Below are 27,568 nucleotides of genomic sequence, written 5' to 3'. Positions count from 1 at the left end.
GGATTTCCTTAGTTTTGTTTTACTGAGGACAAGTAAAATTCAGGTTTGGGGGTATTTGATGAGTGCCAAATAATGTATATATTTATCCCTTTTTGTTGGCATTTAACTCATCTTTTGTGCATTAATTCTATATTTTATCCCATATTTTGTATTTTCATTGTTTTCAAGAATAAATATTTTTCTTAATTAATTTTGCATTTTTAGGTACCAAATAAAGTCTGGATGATTTGCGGAGCAGAAAAGTAGTGAAAAGCCGGAAGAAATTACGCAAGGAAGACGCAAAGAATGGAGCGCACGTCCAAAAAGCTAGGAATGGGCTCAAGAAGGAAGAATTGTTCTTAAAGAAGATATGGGCTTGGCATACCCAAGGCCCAAAACCCTTACCCAAACCCATTTTCTATATCCATACCCGCCTCCATTCTCAGCCGTTAGATCGGATCCATCTCATCATCCAATGGTCGCTTCTTCATCGTTCATCAAAATCTGAAGTCCCTGTAAAACACCATAGTACCTAAATTCCAAGCCTTCAGATTAGATCACATTTAGATCCTACGGTCGCTTCTTTGCCTGCCCATCAAATCTCGATACTTCCGCTTAACACTACAGCACCTAACCTCGATCTTCGCCGTTAACTTTGTTGTATTTCACAATCCAACGGTCAAAGTGATTCATCTCTCATACCACCGTTAGATCTACCAACCAATCTTCACATCCAACGCGTCTCCTCGCTAGACATCAAAGTTTGATGCACCCGCTCAACACCTTAGCCATCGGACCCATCGACCTCAAGCCAAACACCCTCTTCTTCCCAAATCATTTTCTTTCCCCAAAACTTCTTCTCCACCACCATACCGCCTGCAACTCCACTGCCACCACCATCTCTTCCATCACCACCTCGAGCTTCACCATCTCCATTCTCTCGACCAAATCAGAGCCATCACCATCATCCAGCTCCCTAGTATTTTTCTTGTTCTTAGCATCAACCCTAGGTGCTACAGATAAGAAAGAGAAAAGCTAGGGCATCAGTAGACGCAATTGGGAGCAGTTCGAGCTGAGGAGGAGCAGAGGGAACATCAACAGGGCATGGGTCGAGCATAATTCACACATGGGTGAGAGAATTTGATTTTCCCCAAATCAATTTAGGGTTTTCAAATTTTAGGGTTTCTCAAAATTAGGGATTTTGTTGTAAACTATAAGTAGGAACTGATGTAGGATGTTAAAGGGTGTTCTTGGTTAGCCGAGATACCCCCTAATTGGGTTAATTTAATTTAATGTCAATTTTGATTTCTCTGTTAATTTAGGGTTCTTCATTTGCTGCCACTGTCCAAATTTCAATTCCATACTTTATTGTTTAATTCCATGTTTAGGTTAGTTTTAATTTCAAATTCAGTTAATTTCAATTTTCAATTTTATTCTTAGTGTTTGCTGTTAATTGTCTGTGTTACTGTTAATTTTATTTTGTAAATTTTGTTAATGTTTCATTGTTTAATCTATGTTAGGATAGTTTAATTAGAATGTTGCACTGTTTAATTTCACTGTAAATGCTCCTGATTTGTGTATGTTACTATGTCATGTGCTAGGATTTCCTTCGATAGCTAGATTGACATCTCTATTTTGCTGTGAGCTTAACTGACTTGCACATGTCACATTTGATGGAATCTGAGCTTATATTTTGACCTAGAACTTTGTAGGTACGTTCTAAGCAAACCTTCACGAGACTTCAACTCGTCCACTAGGGACACTTAGTGGTTTAAAAGGCTTAGTGCATACGCTAAATGCATTCGAGAGACCAGCGACAGTGGTATAGGTAGGATTTCCTTAGTTTTGTTTTACTTGAGGACAAGTAAAATTCAGGTTTGGGGGTATTTGATGAGTGCCAAATAATGTATATATTTATCCCTTTTTGTTGGCATTTAACTCATCTTTTGTGCAGTAATTCTACATTTTATCCCATTTTCTGTATTTTCATTGTTTTCAAGAATAAATATTTTTCTTACTTAATTTTGCATTTTTAGGTAATAAATAAAGTTTGGATGAATAGCAGAGCGGAAAAGAGCAGAAAAGTAGTGAAAAGCCGGGAGGAATTACACAAGGAAGCCGCAAAGAATGGTGCGCACAAGACCAAAAAGCTAGGAATGGGCTCAAGAAGGAAGAATTGTTCTTAAAGAAGATATGGGCTTGGCATACCCAAGGCCCAAAATCCTTACCCAAACCCATTTTCTATATCCATACCCGCCTCCATTCTCAGCCGTTAGATCGGATTCATCTCATCATCCAACGGTCGCTCCATCATCGTTCATCGAAGTCTGAAGATCCTGCCAAACACTACAGCACCTAACTCCATCCGGAGCCGTCAGTTTCGTTGTATCTCGTAATCTAACGGTCGCTCAAGATTTATCCCCATCTCGCCGTTAGATCATCCATTAACTACACATCCCACGGCCCATCTCGCGAAACATCATCTCTTGATGCACCCGCCTCACACCAGAACATCCCATACCCTAAAAACCATCGAGAACTACGCATTACATTTCTCTTCTTCTCTTTATTTTTCTTCCTTGTCCCCCGACCGTGTGCAGAGAGCTCTGCAACCACCTCTCCCTGCCACCACCATCACTACCAGTCTTTGCCACCGCCGCCTGCGCCACCCTCACCACAGACACCATAAGCCCAGTTAACTGCTTGGCCAAAGGCCCAATTCACTCTTGGAGCAGAGGCCCAACCAATTAAACCACAAGCCTAGATCATTTCAACACAAGACCAACTGAGCCCAAGCTCAGTTCACTTCATCATTACAACAAACCACTGAAAGCCCAACTCATTCCAAGGGTATTCATAACCCATTAGCACTCAAAAGCCCATTGATTATTCATAGCCCAATAGCAATTTAGAGCCCAAAGTAGCTAAATACTCCAAAACACACCCAGTCTCTGTGGATCGACCCGTACTTGCACGAGCTACAACTGACGACCGTGCACTTGCGGTATTACTGTAGGCCCGCGTTTCATTTCGCTTAAAAATTTTCACACACTTCCGGGCCCACCATCAATCATTGTTATACAGTGTCCTAGTATCATTACACAGCGTCAAAGTCCAATTGTATTACAACTTCAACAACAATACTATGGTGATATGTATCACTCCCCCTTAGTCAATACTCCATCTCACATGGAAACCACTCCCCCTTACATAATGATCCGAAAACCATATGTATTTGTAGTGCGAACTACATATTAATTCTCCCCCATTTTGTCAATAAAATTGGCAAAGGTACAAGAACGGGATCCTAATAAAATTTCCGAAAGAGACATTTCTTGACAAAAAGAAATCAAAGGTATATCATCTTATTTAGATGCAATCATAAATCCGAAGCTAAATGCATTCATCAAGGAGTTTGTAAAGATACAAGATAACCCCTAAAATATTCCACAACCGCACTCCCCACAAAGATTTGGCAATTAAGCGGAAGTTCAAAAGAACTCTCCCCCATAAAATGTCATTCCCGAAAGAACAACAAGAGCGACGTTAATTTCGAAAGAAAAGAAGGATTTCTTTGGACATAACAAATCACATACAAGTATGAATTTGAATCCAAAATACTCAATTAAACTAACCACAAGAGAATCCCATGATTAATTTAATCGACAAATGCTCAACATAAGAGAACTTATAGAGACTCAAAATATACAATTAGATTAATCACAAGAGAAACCATAATTAATCTAATCGAAATACACAATCAAACTAATCACAAAAGTAATCAATTTAATTGGTCATGCTCGACATAAGAAAACTTACGGAGCAACAACTAAATAACCCAACAAGATGATTAATTTAGTTGAATATGCTCTACATAAAGTACCTCACGGAACAACAACATATCTAATCATAAAAATAATCAACTTGGTCGTTCAATGCTCAACATAAGACACTTTACGGAGCCTCACAGTAATACATAAAATATGGATCAGGAAAGATCAATTACTGCGGAATACACAAGGATTCATTCTATTTTCTATCACCAATTGCACAATGACATACAATAGACATAATCCTTGAAACAAAATATTTTAACCTATCTTCCATCAATAATTGACATAATAGGCTTAACTTTTGTATTTGTCAAAAGTATATTCATTCTTTTATCAATACATGCATATCGACATACGAAAGACTTTACTTTTGACAAGGTATGGGACAATCATAGTTCACGGACGCAAACACACATATCCCATAAAAATATTGCAATATATAAAATCATAAAGATTAATACTGCAAAAATCATCTTCCAAACAAGTTTAGAATTTAAACCAATAAATCTAAAAACATGAAGATGAAAACGTTGGACATAGCTATGTGTAATCACAATAATGGTTATTCCAAACTCTAGTTATTCTTCTAATAAAAACAAGAAAATAGAAGATTTACTAGGCAAAAACAACAGACTCTTATACCAAAACCGGACATGACTAAAGTCAAACAGACGGTTCTGGATACTCATGAGTCTTGAGGTTTTCGAGCTTGTGAACGACAGCATCCTCTGCAGCTTTGAAGAGACTATCCTTATAGGGAAGTTCCTTAACATGAGTCTTCATGAGAACAAGGTCAGAGTTAACCTTTTTCAACTCAGTTCTTACCGCATCAAGACACTTCATTGTATCAACAAGTTGCTGCTTTGCATCCTCAAAGTTCTTTAGGAAATCAAGAACTATATCCGACGAAATCTCTTCAACCTCCTTTATATCCGAGTAGGAATTAGGAGATTGAGGAAAAGATCCTTCAACTTTAACAAAGTTTCCCTTCTCTTTATCGAATTCGAAATATACCCCATTATCAATAAAGTCTTCAGGTAAATCCCATGAGCAGGAAGAAGACGCCATTGGTAATATGAAACCTAGAGTGAGAATTTCAACTCAATAGGATAGGTATATAAATATGATTCGAGAGACTTAGGGTTACGGGATTGGTTTATGAGAGAATCCCAAAACCGTACGTGTACCCGTAAGAAGAGGGTTCACAAGGCTCTACACGGAAAAGGTCCATACTTTTACTTTTCAAAACCAAGTTCGAAGGCATAAAGCCAAAAGAAAAAAAACACTATGCAAGGACATCCTTACAACAAATACTCATGTAAAGGTACTACCTGATGATCCATCTAATAACGATAAGAGATTAGCTAGAAAACCAGAGACACTTTACAAGAAGTATACCTAAACATTTCTCACACAGTTAGGATTTCACAGGTGAGACTTCAACCTTGTGATTATTTAACACAAGTATGAGCCATTGGCTCATTAAATGAACATTGCTTTTGATTATCCTTTTCCTTATGAAATGTTGGAGGAAAATCATTATAATGTGAAAGGTAAGCATAAAATTCATGCTTACAAAAACATGAATCAGAGAATTGATTCTTACTCGAAGAAGGTCGGCTTCTTGATACCTTGTTCACATTAAATGTATTACTAAATCCCCTTTTGAAGATGGAACGATTCTGATCTTCTCTCAGATTGTTAAGACATCTGTTCTGAGTCAGAACATTTAAGGAACTCATAGAACTGACTTTCCTGGTAGGATACACAGGGTGAGTACTGAAACCAATTGGTTTAGACATACGAATGTCAGTTATTCCTTTGAATATTACGTCAAAGGTGGGTTGAAGATGAACAAGGGAATTGCTACTCAACCTAGAGTTTCTCATTTTCCTGATCGGTCCACTTGAATCACAAAAGGGACATACTTTCTGTATGTTAGAAAGTACTATCTTAACATTTTATGGAAATTTCCTTCCTTCATGTAATGTGCACCCTTTTTGACAAGAGGGTATAGGCATATATTTTCCACAAGAAAAAAACCTTGACTTTTTATTTTTGTATCTTCCTCAGTCACAGTTGTGGATGATGAAGATGGTCTAGAGAAATTCCTGAAACATCCTTGAATTGAGAGCTTGTTCAAGCGATGTTTGATTTCCAATATATCTCTTTCAAGACAAGCCTTAAGAAAAAGCAAACCTTCAGAGTTTTTGGAGTTGTAGTCTCTTATTTCCCCAAGAAGAATTTCGACATGTTATTTCAACTGATCAGCTTGAACTTTAACAAGACTTATCATCATTTCACTCTCTTTAGCTATTTCCCGTTTATTTAGAGAGAAACACTCTTTTGAAGGGTAATCGTGATAATACATATCGAAGCCTGTCTGTCGAGTTTGAACACATGGTTCGTCTATATTCGGGATTGAGGAATCTTTCTCTTGAATAGAATTAGACAAGACAGAACAATTATTTCTGGTGACGCGTTTATCAAACATACTATCTTCCATCCTCAGATCGCTACAAACACAGACTTGTAAGGTCTTGAACGTGTTTGCCTGCTCTGATACCAATTGAAAAGTGGGGGTACAACAACCACACCCAATATTTCGCTTGGCAATCTGTATGGGCAAACTCCAATATACTTTCTATAGAATCAACTAGACAGTCATACTCAATCTAGATAAAATTATATCAAAGAGTTTATATCTCAATCTCTCAATTTGATTTTTACTCAAGCAAATAGAAATCTGCGAGTCTTTATCAAAGAGAGACAACTTGGATGGTACCAAATACCAATATCCAAGTGTCAATCAATTTAAGTCAACAACCAAAAGGTCGGATATTCTAATTGATTGAACAACGCACAACCTGTGATATTTCAATTATATAACAAAATATAATGAGGAAAAGAAATAACACAGACACCAGAATTTTGTTAACGAGGAAACCGCAAACGCAGAAAAACCCCGGGACCTAGTCCAAATTGAACATACACTGTATTAAGCCACTACAGACACTAGCCTACTCCAAAATAACTTCGGTCTGGACTGTAGTTGAACCCCAATCAATCTCACCCTGATCCAAGGTACAGTTATGCTCCTACGTCTCTGATCCCAGCAGGATACTATGCACTTGATTCCCTTAGATGATCTCACCCACAACTAAGAGTTGCTACGACCCAAAGTCGAAGACTTTAATAAATAAATTTGTATCACACAGAAAAGTATATGGTAATAGATAAATCCGTCTCCCACGAATATACCTCCGAGTTTTGTTCCGTTTTTTGATAAATCAAGGTGAACAGGAACCAATTGATAAACCAGACTTATATTCCTGAAGAACGGCGTAGTATTATTAATCACCTCACAATAATCCTAATCGACGCAGCGAAAAAAGATATTGTGGAATCACAAACGACGAGATGAAGTGTTTGTGATTACTTTTCTATCTTGCCTATCAGAGATATAAATCTCGAGCCAATTATTACAATCGTACTCGTAACGATAGAAGATGTAATATCAGATCACACAACTACAAGAAAAGTAGTATCGGTCTGGGTTCACAATCCCAATGAAGTCTTTAAGTCGTTAATCTGGTTTAGAAGAAGAAACCAAAGGTTAAAGGAGAATCGACTCTAGCTATGCAACTAGTATCACACGTAAGGTGTGGGGATTAGGTTACCCAGTTGCTAGAGTTCTCCTTTATATAGTCTTTCAAATCAGGGTTTGCAATCAATGTTAGCTTGGTAACAAAGCATTCAATATTCACCGTCAGATGAAAACCTGATTAGATTCAAGCTAATATTTCTCAACCGTTGGATCGAAAACTTAGCTTGTTACACACAAATGAAATGTCCAATTTTGGGTTTATGTAGTCGTTCCCAAACATTAACATTTGTTGGTTCAACAATAGTTAACCAAATAGTTAGCCATATGATCACTTTCATATCCACCATATTCTTCTTCACCATAACTAGTTCAAATGACTCAAATGAACTAGTTAGAGAGTTATTCAATTGCTTAGATCTTATGTAACTACACAAGACACAATCGAAGCAAAAACGGTTTGATTCACTCGAATCGGTTCATGAACTTTATAGCCATGATTTGCAAAAGCATTCCTTAGTTTATATAAACATGAGTTCAAGAACAACCGATTCTAGATTGTTAGAGCATAGCTCGGTTGAACCCACCAAGCGTTGGTATTTTAAGTTTGGTTGTCATGTTTTAGTGAACCAAAACTCATTTAAAGAGTCGCTTGATTATTTACTAGAGTCAACTTCGTATAGGTTAGTTTGAAAGTATTAGGATATGAGACATTACAAGTATTATGTGAAGACTTGAAAAAGTGAAGAAGTAAGGAGCTACAACGACGACATCATCCTTCCACTTGAGGTTAGTAATATTTGACTTGATCGGTTTCATTCCCTAACGTATCTTTCAAGTCGTGCATATTGAAAACATAACTGCGAAGCTATGAATGATTATACTCTAGTTAGACGTAGTATTAAGGAATACAATACGAAGTATAACACTTATCTTTTGAACTTCGTATATAATACATCGACATAATCGTTTGAATGCTATTGTGATTATGTATGGGTATGAGGTGAAGATTTCATCCTAGGAAATAATGTTTTACATTCGTTTAAAGGAATTAAATTCATGAACTTGTTTTGTGAATCGAAAGGAAAATCGCTAGGCTTATTGGTATTGTTATTCATTGCATATCTTTTGAACTACCAATATGTGTGATTAGTATAACCTCTCATGACTTGGTTATGTTCTTGGTAAAACTATTCACAAGGCCTGACTTTTGTATTGGTGTGACTTTTATTAGTGAAACCGATCTTAAGTAATCACCTGAGATTGTATGATCGATTTGTTGTAATTGGTATGACCAACTCTAGGAAAATGGGAACCGATCCTAGTAAGAGGTGCAACCGATCACAAAAGGGGAATCGATCCTTGTAAGAGGTGCAACAAGTTTCTAGTTATTGGGAACCGATCCTATGAACATGTGCAACACGTTTTTAGTTATTGGGAACCGATCCTATGGACATGTGCAACAAACACAAGTTAGATACTATATATATGTGGGAACCGATCCTAGTACCTAGTCAACCAAGTTTTGGTAACTAGCGTGACTAATTCTAGTACCCACATGGAGGTAGAACCGAAACTTGTTTTGGTAGAACCGTGAAACCCATGTTTGGTGATTTTATAGGATAATCAATCACATAGTTCTTAGAAGTCAGATGAACCAATTCTAAACTTGTTTGGAAGTGTGGCAAATCTATTCCAAGATAGTAAATATGAAAGATGATTTACTAAGTTAAGATGTCGACATACTTTGAACATGTGCAATAACGCTTATCTTTTATTGTTCAAAGATATTCCTTAATAGCTAAAGGAGAATCCCGGATCGAAATAAATTGAGAATCTTTTAATTAAGGGTTTTAGTTTTATATGCTTTTAATTTCCAGCAATTAAAATGCATATATTTAGAAAACAAAAATTGGTAATGTGCATTTACTAATTGGAAATTTTCTAATGAGATTTTCGGTCATTATATGGACAAAGCATTTCCAGGAATTATGGAAACCGAATTTGGAAATATATTGCATATCTTGAGAATATTTTCGGTTTTGGAAATTCCTTGGTGTCCAAACTTCCTTGGTCTATAAATATTGAGGTTTGCATTTCGAGCAAACTAATCCTCAGAGCCAGCAAAACTACCTAGTTGTGTTGTTACTGGTGGAGCCGCCTATTCGGAGAGGAAAGTAACCTGATTAGGCGAAATCTCTTCCGACCGCTCGGTTTAAAGACTTCTTTGGGATTGAGAAACTCTATTAGTACTGTTGGTGGGAAACTAGATAATTGCGGTTTATTATTAGTTTTCGATTGATTTGATTGACTAACGGTTGTTGAACTTTGATTGCACCTAGTTTGTTTATGCTTGAGAATCTTCTCTTCTGATATAAGATTCACTCAAACTAGATCGAAGTTTTGACGGGGATCTTTAGACTGTTTATAGATCTAAAGACGTCTTGTGACAATCCATTATTAACATACTCCGTTATGTGTGTGATTGATCACAAGAGATTCAGGTTGATTGTGTGCAGGTGTTTATTGAAGATATAAGAAGATTTGAAGACGAAGAAGATTTCTTATTTGGGTTCATAATCTTTGGTGTGCACAATACTTGTTTCGGCTGGAAAAGGATCCAACTATAATCGGTTTATCTTTGTGATAGATTTGATTGATTAGTTGAGTAGATCGGCATCAGTACAATTCTTTGTGATTAAAAGTATTGATTGCAAAATCTTGACAATTACTTTGGTAGTTGTTAGATCTAAGGACCTGACAAAGGAGTTTATTGGGATAAACAGAAGAGACTTTTGTCGAATTCATATCACTTGATTGAAAAGAGTTGTTACCGAACAGATTTGTTGTTCCTTTACTGTTTGGAATATGAACCAAAGGAATTGTTCCAAGTGCGTGACTTATTAACAAGTTGGAGGCGCAGGGATACAGATGGAACTAGGTGAACTATAGGTTTAGTTGCTTGGTCTCAACTATATGAAGCTGGTTTAGTTTTTGTATAGCGGCTTAATCCTGAGAGTATTCAATTCTGGACAAGGTCCCGGGGGTTTTCTGCGTTTGCGGTTTCCTCGTTAACAAAATCTTGTTGTGTCTTTTACTTTTCTATTTCCGCAATTATAATTGTTTTTATTATAATTAGAAGTAAAATACACAAACGTTAATTCCTATTTACTTGATAGTAATCCTATTGTGTTTGGTTAAGTCCGAACCTTTTATCAAGTAAACATACTTTGTTGTTGTATTGTCTCGATCTTGTATCCATAGTCAATCACACAAGTTATCTTGTTGTCGTATTGTCTCGATCTCGTATCTATAGACGATCAAACGAAGTGTGATCCGATTAGTTGTATTGTCTCGACTCAGTCCATAGACAATCACTTTCGGAGAAAGGACTTATAGGTGGAAAAGTTTTAGATTGGGGTATATTTTGGTACCCTCGTCTTTTCAGATTCAAATGTGAGTTGAGAGCATTTAAAATTTCAAGGTCTACCTGAATTTGATCTCTCTTCATCTCATTATATGATAATGTTGAAGAGACTGAAATATGTCCATGTAATATGTATCCCCCGAGTAACTAGGGGATCGCCCTCCAAGAGATACTCCTTGACAAAATAAGTATTAACATTATCAGGAAATCATTTGAATTGCAGAACCTTAAGTGACTATGATACCCCCAAATGATGGAAGTGTCAATCATGTTTATAGAAAGCATGAGAACAAATTATGGAAGCATATTTACAACCATGGGCGCTTTATCAAACCTCTGCATCAACTTTTCAGACCTCAGCGGGGTTATGAGCATGACCAGTAAGATTATTACTTTCAATTACACTGATGAAGGGACTGAGAGCAAGAATTTGATTGGGAAATTAATGGAATTCAACTGGTCGCGGTTACATGTGAAAAACTTATATGTGGGTATTGTAAAGATGGAGAGGAATATATTGTTGTTAACTGATTTGTGGATTCTGAAAACAACTCGAATCAGAAGAAGGAAACATGCAGTTTCATATTATTTAGACGAAGGTTTCCGTTAGAAATGTTCTTCGTGTCTATCCGTAATTTGAACTCCATTTAATATTATATTGCAATGGTTTATTTTCATGTGGTTCTTTTTCCTGGGAAAGGATTATATCTCATTTATTTTGTTCACAAGCAGTGATGGGTGTAAGAGAGTTGCCGTTAGTTGGTGGCTCTCTCAAATTTTGTAAGTCCGTGTAAAAGAGCCTTGTATATTTTTGTGGTCGTGCATGCACATAGATAGGTAAACATATATGAACCAGTATATGAAATTGTTAGTGGCATTTTTATCCACTGAGATACTCGGAATCACAACAACATCTATACATTGATCAAAATGTATGTACATTATGATGGAATAGAATAAACATTTAGTTGCCATAGATAAATACTTGTGTAGAATTGTTGATACTGTTAGAATTGAGAAATTTTAAGCTCTTATCAAACAGACTGACGGCTGGTGCACATAGGGTGGCACTTCCACATAATTGTTGTTAGTGTCAAAGGTTTTTCTATATATAGTATTTTATTCATAGTATTGGCTCTGCATAACTCATTCCCCCCCCCCCTCCCCAACCCCAATTGTAATATTAATTTTCCTTCTCTACTCATACATGGAACCATTCACCGTAGAAGATGATAAAATGCTTGTCAAGGCTTCCATTCAGACTTATCGTGTTTATGGTGAACGTCCTGATGTGCATCATTCGATTTTTTGGAAAGGAGTAAAAGAATTCCATTTTCGGTTAGATGGAAATCCAAAACATTGTAAGCGGCTGGGATTAGTTGAAAGATTCCAACAAATCCGGCATATGATGAAAGATTACATCAGAGTGTTAAGATGGGTTAATCAATATCATCGCAATGAAACTAATGAAGAAAAAGTGAGTAATCCAAAAGCTTTATGTTGCAATAAAGAGTAATTTTTTTTTACTTTTTTTAGAACTAACTTCCATTCCTTTTTATTTTAGGAAGCTAGAATTCAAAGCCTTTGAGAAATACGCCATGGAGGAAGATACAAACTCGGAATATGTTACAGATGGTCGAAGAGAAGAATTCCGAGATTTATAAGAGACCTTGGCGCCGAGATACATTAGAGAATCGAAACATTTACAGGTTCGGCTTTTAAATGAAAATTAATGTCTGCCAAACCTGGTAGTTTTTTCAAAATTTCAAAAACTAGTCGTTGGGGTTGGTACTTTAATAATAGTTCGGCTTGTAATTCGAATGACGTATTAGCCGAACCTTAAAGATTTAAACAAACTTTGAAAAATAGTTGTTACAAATAGTACAATCAATCAAACATATATATACCCACATATGGTTTTTCATTATCAAAGAACAAAATGGCACCCTCTAGTCCTAAGTATACTCTAAAAGAATATTTGTCTCTTTGTAAACACTATGTAACGTACTATCTGGAGAAGGGCGCTGAGCGACGGGTAAAGGGTCTAATGAGTATGTACTATGTGGTCAGGATTCATGAAGTCTTCACCAACGAAAAATGTAATCCTAACAACCGGGACGGCGCATCATTGTTTTGTCGAATTGAAACAATTAAAAAGAAAATTATGGAATTCATAGCTATGGTTCGGATTATCAATCGATATCGGCTTAAAGGAGAAACAAATGATGAGGTTGTTGTTCGATCTCTAGAGGAATGACAAAAATGGAAAGGAAAAAATTTCAAATATGAAGCTCACCACAACATCCTTGGGAAGTTTCTTTTAACCCGTTTTGGTTATTAGAATCTTGTAACGGTCACTTTGTAATGGTTAGTTACTTTTTAATGATTTATTTTGTAATGGTGATGTTATGGTTTAAAATGAACTAGGTTTCACAATCTCAGTTTAAAGTTCGGTTATTATCAGAAATATAACCAACAAGCCGAACCAGAATACTTAAAAAATTTTATGTTCAAACTGACATGGTTCGGCTTATTATAGCAAATGACGAATCTGCGGAACATTACACTAGTATTCCCATGTATGTTGTGCATGATCATAGTTCGGCTTACAAATAATGACATTTTTGAGCCAAACCATAATACTTGGGAATTTTTATGTTCAAACTTTCTAGGATCGGCTTATCAGAGTAAATGACTAATTTTCCGAACATTACACTGTATGTTACGTAGTGCATGATCATAGTTCGGCTCAAAATTATTTTTACGGGATAGCCGAACCTGCAAGTCATAGTTCACTTTCTTTATATCTTTGCACCAACAAACAAATTAAAAAACGATAAAATATTTTATCCATAGTCAACGTTTAAGGATACAAACCACCAAATATATTCAATTCATAAGATGCGCTTTAGGATACATTATACAGCATTTTTAATCTCATATCATCCTCGTCATCCAATGAAAACAAAATGCAAAAACAAAATATATCCACCCGATGTATTAGGTTAAGTATTATGGTGATCCTAATCTGACCACATCTTCAACAACCTCTTCTTCATCATCTTCAATAACCTCTTCATCATCTTCATCCTCATCATCTGTTAGACTTATTAGTCTGCCTTGTAGCTTTGGATGAAAACTTCTCCAAAGTTCCATTTCCGTCGCGTAATTTGCACACCAATCCATCGAGTAATTTTCTTCGAGCCTAGGCCAAAAGGCTAAAGGACACAACGGAGGTATTGGGCAATCGAGTCTAAGCTTAAGACCGATATAATGGCAGCCTTGAACAAATGCAATAACAAGTCTTCTATCTTTGACACCCTAATGGAAAGGTTTTGTTGGCGGCGCGTAAGTGAAACAACTTTCATCCCTCGCAAAATAATGAACATGTAATTGAAGGTCTCCTCGATGCCACATATCGGCATTTGCATCCAGTGGTCAATTGTGATGATGGCATCCCCATGTAAACGCCGTTCAAAACTAATGAAATCTTGTGTGATCCCATGGTCCCTTCCACCTCTCATCATTGACTTGTAAAATTCCTTGTTTCGGTGTAGTGTTTGTAACAATCTTTGCCTTATATAATTAACTTCATCCCCTTGGAAAACCAGATGGTTCCCGTCTTTAAAAGGTCCTAGTTGTTCCGCGATGACATGGAAACCACAATTGCCACCCCATTCGACAACGTCCATGGATATTATATACTCGTGAATGGCTTCGGGTAGGTCTTGCAAGTAGTTGTTGGTAAATCATATTAGTAGGTCGCAAATACTTTCCCAAATTATCACTTTTAGGACCTTTCATTTTTCCATCTGCATATATGATTTTTTCTCCTTTTTCTTGGGCACCGAAGTGCTCTTGGTTGTTTCCATTTGTTGAGATGGAAACATCTTACCCTTAAACTTGACGTCTCCTTGCAACGTGGGAGGACATAGAGGACCACTATTCTTAACTTCTTTGTTACTTGTTTCAAGTTTATCCTTGCTCGGTCAACCACGTTTCATTGATAGTTTCACTTCATCCATCTTGTTTATCTTGTTTATTTCCTTCTTTTCTTCTTCGTACTTTACATCATGGTACTCGACCCCGGATGGATCCCTTCCGGTAGGACACCTTCTTTTGGAAAGTGCATTCGCTTTTGCTCTAATCTATTTTCGGGTTTATTTGGAGGGTGGCCTACCTTTTTGTGGCCCCTTTTCAGGTTCTTGTATACCTTTTTGGGTGTGAGGATAGAGGATTCGCATCATGTTGTTCCCTAAGATTTGTTTTTGAGATCGGAACATCCTTCGGTACATCTCGGCCAACTTTTTCCCATAAGGTGTGTCGCAAATATCTACATCATCGTCCTTGTCGGGGATAGGGTCCAAAACTCGATTGTTTCCAATGAGGATTAATATCCTCAAAAGGTACAATACAATCCTTGTACCGAAGTAGACCATGCCGACACGGAAGGCCCATGCTTTCCCTCATTTTACAAACACACTCTTCTTGGGAGTTAGCATCCAATTTCTCCATCAAATCCACTTCCTTCATTATAAGTTCAAGACACAAATGAGATACCCTATGGGTTAGTCCCCTGAGCCACTTATCATCCAGAAAGTCATTATGCTTCGTTATTAGACTTTTTAAGAATAACATTTTAATTCTTATAACATCACTCAAGAAATAATCTTTCATTGCGTCAAACACCGTGACGAACGTGTCCACGCACCCAAATAGATTCTTCTTCAAACGATAATGAGCCGACTCTACCATACTTGTAGCTTGGTTGTCGAAGTGCTTGTGAGGTTTTTTAAATGCACTAACAAATCTATGTTTGTTGGTATCCAAGAATTTCTTGCGTAAATATATAATGATTTCCGGGTATTTGACGCCCCAATTCGCAATGAGTTTTGCAACATTTTCTTCGTACACTTCTTCGGTGATTGACCATTGCAAAGCATCCCAATCATTGGAGAAACATGCCCACAACCTTTCATTAGCCTCATATTCTTTCTTGAATTCTTTCTTCTTCACTTCTCGTTCTCCATCCAGTAATTTCGCAATCTTCTCTAGCTCTTTCATCTTAAGCGGTTGAATTATCGGTTGGCATTTTTTCCTAACATTATTCCATATGTGAAAGGTAGAAAGAAAGTTTTGTGCGTTCGGAAATACCTTCCTAATAGCGGTAACCATGATCTTTGGAAGAGCATCCTTCTGGAAGATTAACTTCACTTGTTGCAATTCCCAAACATAGCTTTATTTCAACTCATTTTTCAAAAAACAAAAACCAATGGTAAAAGGTGACTTGGTTGACGTATTCCCAACAACGTTCATCAAAGGAATCTCATACTTATTAGACTTGTAAGTGCAATCCAATATGAGAACTTGTGGGAAGCATAACGCCAACTTTACACATTCCGTATGGGGCAGTAAAAAGGTGCGTCACATGGCCGAAATCATCCAACTTCTTTTGGAAAGCATAGTTCTTCTTTTGCGCCAACCACAATAATTATTGCATCACCAACCTATCTTGCAAATCCTTCATTCTCAAAGTACTTCGCGTGTTATAGATATGTTGCAACGTAGTCTTGTTATTCTTATCATCCGCCTTCAATTTGCTAAGGATTTTAGAGGGTGTCATACGTGCTCGTGTCATTTTATCTACCTCCGCATATTCATGATCTTTGAGTCTCCCGAATCTATAATATCCATGAAGATCCTTTGGGCGTGGGTGGTTATGACGACAATCTATATCTTTATTCATGGTGAAATACTTTTTCCAGGTCTTCCCAATATACAACTCACCCTTTTTCTTCTTGCTTACGTTCAACCCGCTTCTCTCACAAACCATCTCAACCCGCTCATTTCGACTTTGTCTACCTTTAACTATGATGCAATTGATTTTAAAACCATGTTCCTCAGCCCAAGCAACGGATTCGTCTCGAGTTTTCCACGTCTACATGGATACAAGTACAAAAGTTAAGTTATATTAATGATTTTGAATACAACATACTTGAAAAATAATAAAAAAACATAAATAGATTACCTACCAATTCAATTTGGAAGTGATCTTTAGTATCTTCATGAATGACATCAACAGGCGGTGATTGATCCTCCATAATTACCATTTCAGGAACAATCTACAACAATATCACAAGCTTAGACGACAAATATACATACGTTCAGGGTTAGGTTCGGCTCATTCGTAATTCGGCTCATTCGTGTTAGACATGAAAAGTCGAACTACTAAAAATATACGAGTTCGGCTTATTAGGAACTAACATTATAAGCTGAATCACCACACTTGAGATTTATCAAAACAATAAAAAGATCTTCGGATGAAACACGTGTGAGACGAACATTATCCTGTAAGTCAGAAATATCTTTCTAAGAGGTTCGGCTTATATAAGAACATCATTTTCAAGCCGAATAGTGGAATTTCTTTGGCGCGAAATTATTTTCAATGACAGTTAGGCTTATAAAGAATTAACCGTACAAGCCGAACTGTTCTTATTTATCAAGGTTTGGCATCCAAATTATGTGTCGAACCTAACACTATTGCGCCGAACTGCATACAAAAATCCAACATTTTGGTGAATTCAAGCTACAAAACGAATGCTAAACAACGTCTACAACTTTACATGTGTATTATTAGCATTGGGTTCCTTATTCATGTACTCATCTTAGGTATTTGGCTCCACAAAGTCATCATCAATCATCTTGAGCTTGAGAAAAAAAGTTGAGTTTGAGATTGAGTTTGGGTAAAATCGTTTTCATAATCTAACGAATAAGCCATCTCCGGATCTCCACCGTAATTGATATGTATTTTCTTAGCTTTACATGATGAAGATTCAACTTCCCCATTGGAATTTGGGTCACACTTCTATCAACAATCACAGAGATCTAAAAAAAATGGTTTTTTCCCCAACTCCTCTTCTTCTTCTTCTATATAATAACTCATTCAATCTCTTTAAAAGAAAATTATTATCCTAAATTAACACCTGCTATAATCATTAGCAATTAATTATTTAAAAAAAATAAAAAATTAAACACTAATCATCCTAGGTATTTTAGCCTTTATGAAAAATGGTTGGACAGGGGTCACTCTAGAAATACTATTTCCAACCATTTTTTTTGTCCTATTCAATATGCCCTAAACTTTTTCAATATATTCATGAAAAAAGAAAAAGAAAAAAAAAGAAAAAAAACCTGCACGAGCCCTAATATTGCAGAAATTAACATGGAAGGTAGAGTAGGGGTGTAAATTTTTCCCGGCAGCCCGAGGCCCAGTACCGTCCGCCCTGTCCCATGACTGCCCATGGGTGACCGTGTCCCTTTACGGGCTGACCCGACCTAGCCCATTTAAATAAGAGGGCTTGCACAGGCCACAATTCAAATTTTCTTGCCCGGCCCAATACCCTCCCTATTATCCCGTCAATGCTACCCGCCATGTTAGCCCGCCAGTTTTATCCATTTACCTATCCTAAGTGACTGTTCTCATTTGTTTTATCCTAGAATATACTTGGTACATATACTTAAGACAGTCAACCCTCATAGTTTTCATATGTATTTCTTAACTTTTATTCCATTGGAGTCTAATTTTGTTAACCATATAGAGAAAATATTGAGCAAAATCTAAGGAAGTTTCCTTTTCTAATGATTCAATTCAGGAAAAATTATAGGAAGTTTGGTTTATCTTATTCCCATCTCAATTCTCGTATTTGATTATTAATTTTAAGTAAAACTTGTGTATTATTACTACTTTCTTTTTATTTTTAACAATATATATGTATAATATATATATTTGTTTGTAATATTCAAGGCCCTCCCGGCCCTACCCGCCCGAGCCCAAATCACAAAACAGGCTTGGGTAGGCCATGGGTACTAACTGTAGATAAATAACCCTGCTCGCCCGGCCCTTTTAATTTCATGGATAAGAAATGTTCTGGCCCGCCCTATACCGTCCCATTTAATAAATAGGTCGGGCTGCCCGGCTCGGCCCAATTTACACCCCTGAGGTAGAGTTAGTTTGTCCCCCTTGTGACACAATCTCAGCCCCCATCCACTTCAGCTTCTTTGGCTAGGTAACCCATAAGACTCGTTGGTAGGCTAGCACAACAACCTGTTCAATAAATGTAGTAGTATGTCGTTGGAGCTTAGCTTGTTAGGCTTCCAACTAGTTTCGTGTAATAATCGTTATCCAATAATATCAATAATAATAATAATAAGAAGAAGAATAAAAAGAAAAAAAAGGAAAAGGAGAGGCCCACATATATGCTCGTTCGCAACGGAGGTGCCCTAAGTTGGGCCCTAAAAAATAATTCCTCTGTATACCTTGAGAGGAGCACCAAATTTCATTACAGATGTCACTCGTAAGCGCTAAGTGTAAACCCTAACTAGATATCTCTGTCTCTCGATCAAGACGAGAAAGAATTGGAATTCAGCAACGATTGTTTTGGTAAGCATTTTCAATTCTTCATCTATTTTGTATATGCTTTCTTTGATTTTGTTTCCTTGTTGATAGAATCATTTGAGAAACCCTAACTTTAATGGAATTCTTTAAATAAAGGATTTAAGTATAATGATCCGTTTGTAGTTGTAGTAGATGTAATGGTGGTGTTAGTAGTGTGACTGTGGTGGTAAGTGTCGATGATCAGTGATACTTGTTGTGGGAGGTGTGAATGATTCTTCTTTATTTGAATTTGTCAAGTTTTTTTTGTTTTTTTTTAAATGATTCGGTTAGGGTCAAAGGGGTAGGAAAGAGGTGTAATAAACAGATTATTCAAGCTGTGGGGTTCTTTAGTGTAATGATGGGTTTGTAGTTTTAGTAGTTGCATTCATGGTTTTTGGTAGTAATGAGGTAATGGTGTTGGCGAGGGGGTGTTTTGGTGATGTGATTCTTGTAACAATGTGGTGGGTGTGAACTTGGAAAAGTAGTGGTGGCGGTGTTGGTATGGATGACTTGTTATGGTGATGATGTTTTTGATAAGGGGGTGAAAGGTTTAAAGGTGTTAGTGAAGTATCATAGATTTATTTTATATTCGTTTTTCTAAGAGTCAAGGAAGAGAGTGGTGTGTCATGGAATCATCAGATTAATCATAGGTGGAGATTGTTCGTGTTTATGCCATGTATGATATCCATGTCAGTCATTACTGATATCTTTGTCATTCCTAGTGGGATTGTTGGCAGAGGTTAGGACTGGCCAGTCCTGCACATCATGGTGCTCAAAGATTTAGAAATGCATTTATGTTACTTTTTGTTATCTAGTGTTTTTTGTTTACTGTAGTAATTTGATAAAAATAAAGGTTTGATAGGTTAGTGGTGCTTTTATAATTGTAACGTCTGCGTGAGATTTCTTATTTGGTTTTTTGAAATTTCAATATGGATTTTTCGCAGGTTATCAGAAATTACAATAGACACACTATAACGTATCCCAGAATAGAGTGAGGTTGAGCAGGTGATAGTTTTTTTTCTCTTCACGAACAATGCAGCCCGAGGAGAAACTTGCGGGAGAGGAAGTAGAGTATCAAACGTGTGATCCTGGATTCACAACTACTGATTGGGCGACTTTTAGAGATGATGATATCATGCAACAGCATAATGCCATTCAGGCTGAAGAAGCTGTGAAAAAGCCATATGTTGGCGACAAGGAAAGAAATATTTAAGAAATGTTTTTTTGAAATTGATTGATGTGCTATTTCCCTCTTTGTTATAATCCAACCAGGGCAAATATTATTGCATATAGAGAGGACTGGAATGACATGGCTTCGTTAGTTCTTTGTTTATGTATCTTTTTTTTGTGTTTTAATATGGTACAGATCATTTTTCTCATGCAGGAACCTCTTTCAGTGTTATCTGAGGAATATCAGTCAGGCAGCCCTATCTTGCTGGAGAAAATCCAGGTCTGTCAAGCCACCAATTCTTTTATCGTTTTTCTTTTCACTGCCTTTTCATATCCAAATGCCTACGAAGACCCTTGAACAGGTTTTTCTCAATAATCAACATGGTACTGTCTGCAGGTTTTGAGTGAAAGTTATGCTGCCATAAGACGAACAAGAGGAGATGGGAACTGTTTCTTTCGATCCTTCATGTTTTCCTACCTGGTATCTCTCTAATACCCAAGTCTCAAAGAATTTCTTATGTTGGAGTTTGAGCATCTACCCTCCAGCATTTGGAGTTTGAGCATCTACCCTCCAGCAACATGCTGGAGGGAGGCTAATATGGTACTGTGATTTTAGCTACTAAATAAATTGTGAGATTGGGGAAATTAGGAGCATATTTTGGAATCACAAGACAAAGCAGAGGTAGACCGGATTACTGCAAATATTGAACAATGCAAAAAGACCCTCCAGAGTCTGGGATATGCAGATTTTACGTTTGAAGATTTTTTTGCGGTATATCTCCGGTTACTTTTTTGAGTCTATTATTGTTACATTCAGTTGCACGCTAGAAATATTTGACGAATAACTAGGTGTGTCATGTTTAGCTTGATTAAATGCTTCTGTGGTTGAACGATATAATATTTACTACTCCTATAAAAATGGATTTCATAGATAATCTAATCTCTTGATAACTAAATGTTCTTTCATGCTTCCTCACTTCTTTCATTTTCTTAGTAATTGTAAGCGTATCTAATCTATATGAGATGGATTTACAGTTGTTCCTTGAGCAGCTGGAAAATGTTCTGCAAGGAAATGAATCCTCCATAAGGTGATCCATCTATTTTTTCTCTCTTGCAAAGTTAGTTTAGTGTGAAGGATTTGTATTACTTTTGTTGAGGAACTGGAACTGGAATAAATATTTCTTTGTGTTTCAGTCATGATGATCTGGTGCAGAGGAGTCGAGATCAATCCGTGTCAGATTTCGGTAACAATATGTTTATGTTATTTGGCTTTTACTTTTTTCATGACTCTCCACATCTCCTGATGAAGCTGTGTTTTTCAGTTGTAATGTTCTTCAGATTTGTTACTTCTGGTGAAATTCGTAGACGCTCTGAATTCTTCGAACCTTTTATTTTGGGCTTATCAAATGCAACTGTGGAACAGGTATTTCGTGATTTGCTCTTTATGTGATTTTCAGACATCTCCATGTTTACGTTATATTGATCATCTTTATCACTCCACCATGCACGATGAAACACAAAAATTTGACTAGAATGTTGTTGGGTCAGTTTTGTAAGACTTCTGTGGAGCCCATGGGTGAAGAAAGTGACCATGTTCACATCATTGCCTTGTCTGATGCGTTGGGTGTGCCCATTCGTGTAATGTACCTGGATCGCAGCTCCTGTGATGCTGAGGGTGTCAGTGTAAATCATCATGATTTTATTCCAACTGTTGGTGATGTTCAGAATACTACTAGCAAAGGCGTTTCTGATTCTGTGAAACCATTTATCACCTTGCTTTACCGCCCAGGCCATTATGACATTCTGTACCCAAAGCAATCAGATAAGCAGTACTAGAAGTTCTTTTATGTAAGTATGGAACATCTTATGGACTAGGCCAGCTAGTATCCCGGTTTGTCTATCATTGCTCAAATATTTAATGTTTGTTTAGTTTTTGTCCATTTGTTTTTTGTTTTGTTTTACCAAGGTGACATCATGGCAATAACTGAACAAAGATTACATAACCTGGTCATCCATTTAGATCAAAAGTACTTTATGATGGATATCAACGAGAAATAGTTGAGAGGAAATATGAAAATGTAGTTTTATATATATCTAATTCGGTTTTCATGGTTAGAGATAAACTAAATGCTATTACAAAGTTTTTAGTAAATAAGAGATCAATTTATCGAGATGTGGATGAATCAATTATTTTAATTGAGATTTAGGACTTGTTTTTGATGAGGAAGACTATCATACGAAAAGAACAAGAAACACGAAAATTGTATATTTGTAAAATCATTATCCTGGTAGTGAAAATCAAATAACACTTCCTTTCCGCTTTCTGTTTGATACTGCTAATATCTCGTATAAAAAGTTCCTTCCCGCTTTCTGCTTGATACTGCTAATATCTCGTATAAAAAATTTATACGAAATATTAACAGTATCAAGCAGAAAGCTTTTTATACGAGATATTAGTAGTATCAAGCAGAAAGTGATTTTCACTATCAGGATAATGATTTTACTCTCTATCTAAATAGAGGATGCGCTTAACACAAACATCATCTTCTATCGTGGATCCCACATTCCCCCTTCCCCCTACTGCATAGCAGTAGATACTGAATATCTACTATATAGTGAAAAAAACAAGACAAGAGTCGAGATCGGGCAACAAAATGGTTTGACAAAGCATTTTGACAAATTATCTAAACTGTTAAATGACTTTTATCCAATGGTTGATTATTTCCACAATTATGGCTTTTAACCAATCTTATTCTCTGTTTGGTGGTCAGGAGATTAGGAAGAACCATGATCTTCGTACTCAATATCATGATCAATTTTCTCTCTCAAATTAAAACTTATTTTTGTAGATTCGTTTACTGTCATCTCAACAGATGATTATGCTTCTCCTACTTTAACATTAATAAGGTTTCTCATCTGTGATGATGTGTCAATGCCTCTCGATTATCACCACTAACAACAAATTCTCATACTTCATCACCAGAAAGTTTACCCGCAAGGCATAATCAAAAACATTTTTCTCTTAGAAATTCTAATCTATAAAGGAGAGTTGATGGAGACGGTAACTAAATTCATCGGAAGCTGGGAATTATTTTCCTTGTGTTGGTAATAAGTCGATTCTTCCCAAATACTCCAAATTAAAATTCTCAGACTTGTAACAAAAGTGGGTTTGAGCGGAATTATTTCTCCAATGAAGTTTAAATATGAAAATGGTGAATCATCATGATCTTCATGCCCTAGTATTGAGTGGGCGAATAAGCTTGTAATGCATCATTATGAAGGTTATTTATAGCATCGTCTCGTGAAAAACATAAGATTTTGGCAAATCCTTACCCAAAAAAAGAAAAAAAAATCTCACCGATCTACCAAATCAATCTAACATATAGATCCAAATCAATCAAAATTATAAAAAGTACAAATATTATTTCGTTTTAAATATTTTTCCTAAGCATTTTTATTTAAGCCAAACACATCATAAAGTCAGTTTAAATGCCACGTAAGCACGGATATAGGAAATCAAACAGTTAGCAGCGTTTGTGAAAATTCTTTGTCAAAATGCTTTGTTGTTCGATCCCGACTCAAAAAACAAACATGTTGTTACATATCTATACGTGGAAATTGAATTATTGTCCCTCCTTCTGATGAGCCTTCATAAATATTCCTAAACCTCTTTACAAATATCCCTGATGGTAAATTGATTTTTTTTTCTAAAAATCTAATTATTATAATTCCTTATTTAGCCTGATCTCTTCGTTCTTCTTCACATCTCATAACAGAGAACAAAAATGCATCGCTCCCACCACCATCTTCTCCATCTCTCCTCCACCATCACCATCTCGACTGCCTCCACAACAATCAGCACCACCACCTCCGTTATCACTGCCACCACTATCAGCAGATCTATTACGGTTATGTTTTTTTTTTTAAATTTCAATTTTGTTAATATGTTATGCTGCTGTTAAATCTAAACTGAGAGATTGAAGGCCGGAAGGTGAAATTAGGGTTCCTGAGATGAAATTAAGATTGAGGCCGAGTTAGATTAGCAAAGAAGATGAAGGATTTGTTCGATTTTGGGTCACAGTTGGTGCTGTTTTAATGGGGTTTGAATCGGTGTTCGAGATCGAGTTGAACTGGGTACAAATTGTGATGGGTTTTGTATTGTTTCTGTGAATAAAGAGAAGAAAGAGTTGATTCGTTATGCAATCAATCTGAAAATGGTGGTGAAGTCGAGATGTTGGGATCTGAATAAAGAGAAGAAGGAGTTGATTCGGTATGCATCGATCTGAAAATGGTGGCGAAGTCGAGATCTGAAAATGATCTTGAAGTTGTTGTTGTTTATGAATCTACAGGTGATGATCATTTGTTATTGTTTATATGTTTTTACGGGATCAATTGCTGCTATTGATCCCATTTATAAGATCAACTACGGTTGTTGACCCAGTTTCTTATGGGTCAACTACGGTTGTTGATCCCATTTATGGGATGAACTCCTGTTGTTGACCCAATTTTTTATGGGATCAATTATTGTTGTTGATCCAATCAACTCCTATTATTGACAACATTTCCTTGGATTAGTATAATCATGCTTGTAGTTTAAATCATGTAAATTTCTTCCATTGTTGAACTTGTGGTGCAATGGTAGCATGACTGACTCCATGTCATATGATGCTTGTTCGACCCACGCCAAGTTCACTCCATTTACATGGGTCAACTTTCATTGTTGATCCAATTTAGGGGATCAACTTCTACTGTTGATCCTTTTTTTTTGTGATTGATCCCCTAAATTGGATCAACTTCTATTGTTGATTTTATTTTTATCAGGATCAACTATTGTTGTTGTTACAAAAATATCTGAACCAGTGATGTCGGCGGCAGCGATGGTGGCGGTGCCAGCGGACTAGTGGTGGTGGCGGCGACAGAGTAGTGGTGGTGGAGGACTGGTGGTGGTGAAGGAGTGGTGGTGGCGGTTGGTAGGTGGTGGTTGTTGAACAGTGGTGGTGGAATGGTAGTTGAATGTTGGTGGTGGTGGTGCTAGTGGTGGTGGTGAAGTGGTAGAGGAAAATATTTGTTCCATTTTGAAATAAAGAAAAATATTATATGGGTGAGGGTATTAAGGTAATATAATTTTAAATGGATAAGGTTATTAAAAAGTAGGGACATATTTATTGTTGTATAAGGATATATTTATTGGGTTTCAAAAGTAAGGAATATAATAATGTACCCATACTATATGTACTGATGTTTATAGTTTTAGGCTTGATATGTCATAACTTGTATGACTGAAAACTAAATTCAGTCTTGGTTTAAATTTCAGAATTCTTTTATGGGCTCTTATTTCTCATTTTCGAATCCAAAATTTGAAATTATAAAAGATAATTGAATTTTTTGGAGTTTGGTGCCTAGATTTTGTCAAGACCTTAAGCTTGGTACCAACATTGTTCCAAGTAGGAGTTTGGTGCCTGAATTGTACGTTGACATTGACTAATTGAATTATCAAAAAACAAAAATAACATAAATATAAACAATGAGAACCTTATCTTACTACTGGCGTGTTTTTCATCGTCACATGAACCTTGAGGCAATCTTTAACGAGCTATTGAAATTTGAAAAGGGGAGAGTACCAAGTACACCAACAAATTTTTTGTTTCAAAACCTAATAGATAATTCCTTGCATGAACTTTAATTAATTTAATAAACAGAAGTCAATATCATTAGATAATCGTAAATGAGATTCTTGAATCATAAGGATGATTAACCTACAGATTGCTTGTACTTCAACTATAAAAAATAAATCAATATAATGCAGAAAACCAATAAAGGCAAGATACAAATTTTTTATAAACGAGGAAACCCCCTGGACATTGCCAGTTTAAACAGACATTGTCTTAAACCGCTACAAACACTATCCTAATATATGACCTCGGTGTGGAATATAGTTGAGATAAAATGAACCGTCCAGGACACTATACTGCAGTTGTTCCCTAAAGCCTCATGATTAATGCAAGAACCTCCACATTTGATTCTCTTAGTGATATTCTTTATAGGCCTAAAAGTTGTTCCATAATCATATTCGTGAAGTCTAGCATTACGCTGCTTCAAACAGGATGAAAATTAATTTACTCTTAGATAATAAATCAATGTGCCAAAAACCTTTCATTAGATTTAGACGAATCTAAATCAAAACATTAGGTCTACATATTTAATCATGCTGAGAATCGTAATCAATATATCTCATAAGCATATCAATCTTTGAACAAGTCTATATTATTTTATGGTATCTTTAAATTTGATAGTTGATAGATAAGCATTATACTAAGGGCCCTGTTAAGTAAGATGGGAGCCAATACAAAGCTAACACAACTTTCTTAAATTTGATAGTTGATGAATGAGTGAAGCTTCTCCCTTATTGAAGGTTTCTATAAAGCACAATCAAATTGAAGTTTTGTCAATATTATATTTTAATCAATAATTCTTGAATGACCTTTTAGCAGAAGAGAAGGACCCATATAATAGACTATAATTATATGACATATCAAATTAAGATACATGTTCCATAGCTATCAAAGAAAGATAGTTCTACATGTGCTTCACGAATCTCCAATTGAAGTTTTTCAAAGTCTACCTTAATTCTCAAAGAACCCTCGGCTTTGGTAGACAAACTTTACAACAAGATCCAAAGTGTGTAAGGGATCAATATATTGTATTGCAGGATGTCTCCAATATATAATAATTGACATCAAAGCTAGGTTGTTTTAAACGTAAGCGATGGGTTTACCAACCCTAGTAATTCTCAATACCAGTAAATTTAAGTTCTGTCTTCAGATACAAAAGGCTTGTTTCTTTAGTTAGAACTTTACTTGCGTTGATTTGTTTTTCCGTAGTTTGAAGTGTTGAAACAATTAAGCATGCAGCAAATACCATATGTGTAATACTACCGAAGATAACTTCAAACTGCTAAAGTTAGGTGTGTGCATTCGAAGTTGCAACTACCTGAATTGAGACTCAAACTTGTTTCTCAAGTTTTATCAATTCTTGGAAACAACAACATAACTTTTCTCGTAAAATAATTAGCTAATTTTTTTTTACTAAGTAACAAATATGGAAAGTACAACAATTATCAA

General features: G+C 36.2%; 1 protein-coding gene across 1 annotated transcript; it reads left to right on the top strand.

Moving 5' to 3' along the window:
- The first annotated feature begins 19,119 nt into the window (after window positions 1–19,119).
- Window positions 19,120–22,545, top strand: LOC113281189 (ubiquitin thioesterase otubain-like). The gene is made up of 9 exons (XM_026529858.1): window positions 19,120–19,283; window positions 20,222–20,475; window positions 20,662–20,727; window positions 20,845–20,928; window positions 21,097–21,219; window positions 21,483–21,535; window positions 21,642–21,691; window positions 21,770–21,870; window positions 21,996–22,545. The coding sequence occupies exons 2-9, from the start codon at window positions 20,311–20,313 to the stop codon at window positions 22,281–22,283; spliced, it is 930 nt and encodes a 309-aa protein (XP_026385643.1). The 5' UTR covers window positions 19,120–19,283; window positions 20,222–20,310; the 3' UTR covers window positions 22,284–22,545.
- Window positions 22,546–27,568: the final 5,023 nt, after the last annotated feature.

This window comes from Papaver somniferum, chromosome 5 (genome assembly GCF_003573695.1).
Source record: "Papaver somniferum cultivar HN1 chromosome 5, ASM357369v1, whole genome shotgun sequence".
NCBI lineage: Eukaryota > Viridiplantae > Streptophyta > Magnoliopsida > Ranunculales > Papaveraceae > Papaver > Papaver somniferum.
Note: the sequence above shows the minus strand (reverse complement) of the source record. Positions and strands in the feature narration are given on the sequence as shown.

Bases quoted from the DNA above. Each gene is read 5' to 3' on its own strand.
- LOC113281189 (XM_026529858.1), top strand. From the start codon at position 20,311: ATGCAGCCCGAGGAGAAACTTGCGGGAGAGGAAGTAGAGTATCAAACG. The intron at 20,476-20,661 runs GAAAGAAATATT...TTTCTCATGCAG, and splicing joins AGCCATATGTTGGCGACAAG to GAACCTCTTTCAGTGTTATC. The intron at 20,728-20,844 runs GTCTGTCAAGCC...TACTGTCTGCAG, and splicing joins TCTTGCTGGAGAAAATCCAG to GTTTTGAGTGAAAGTTATGC.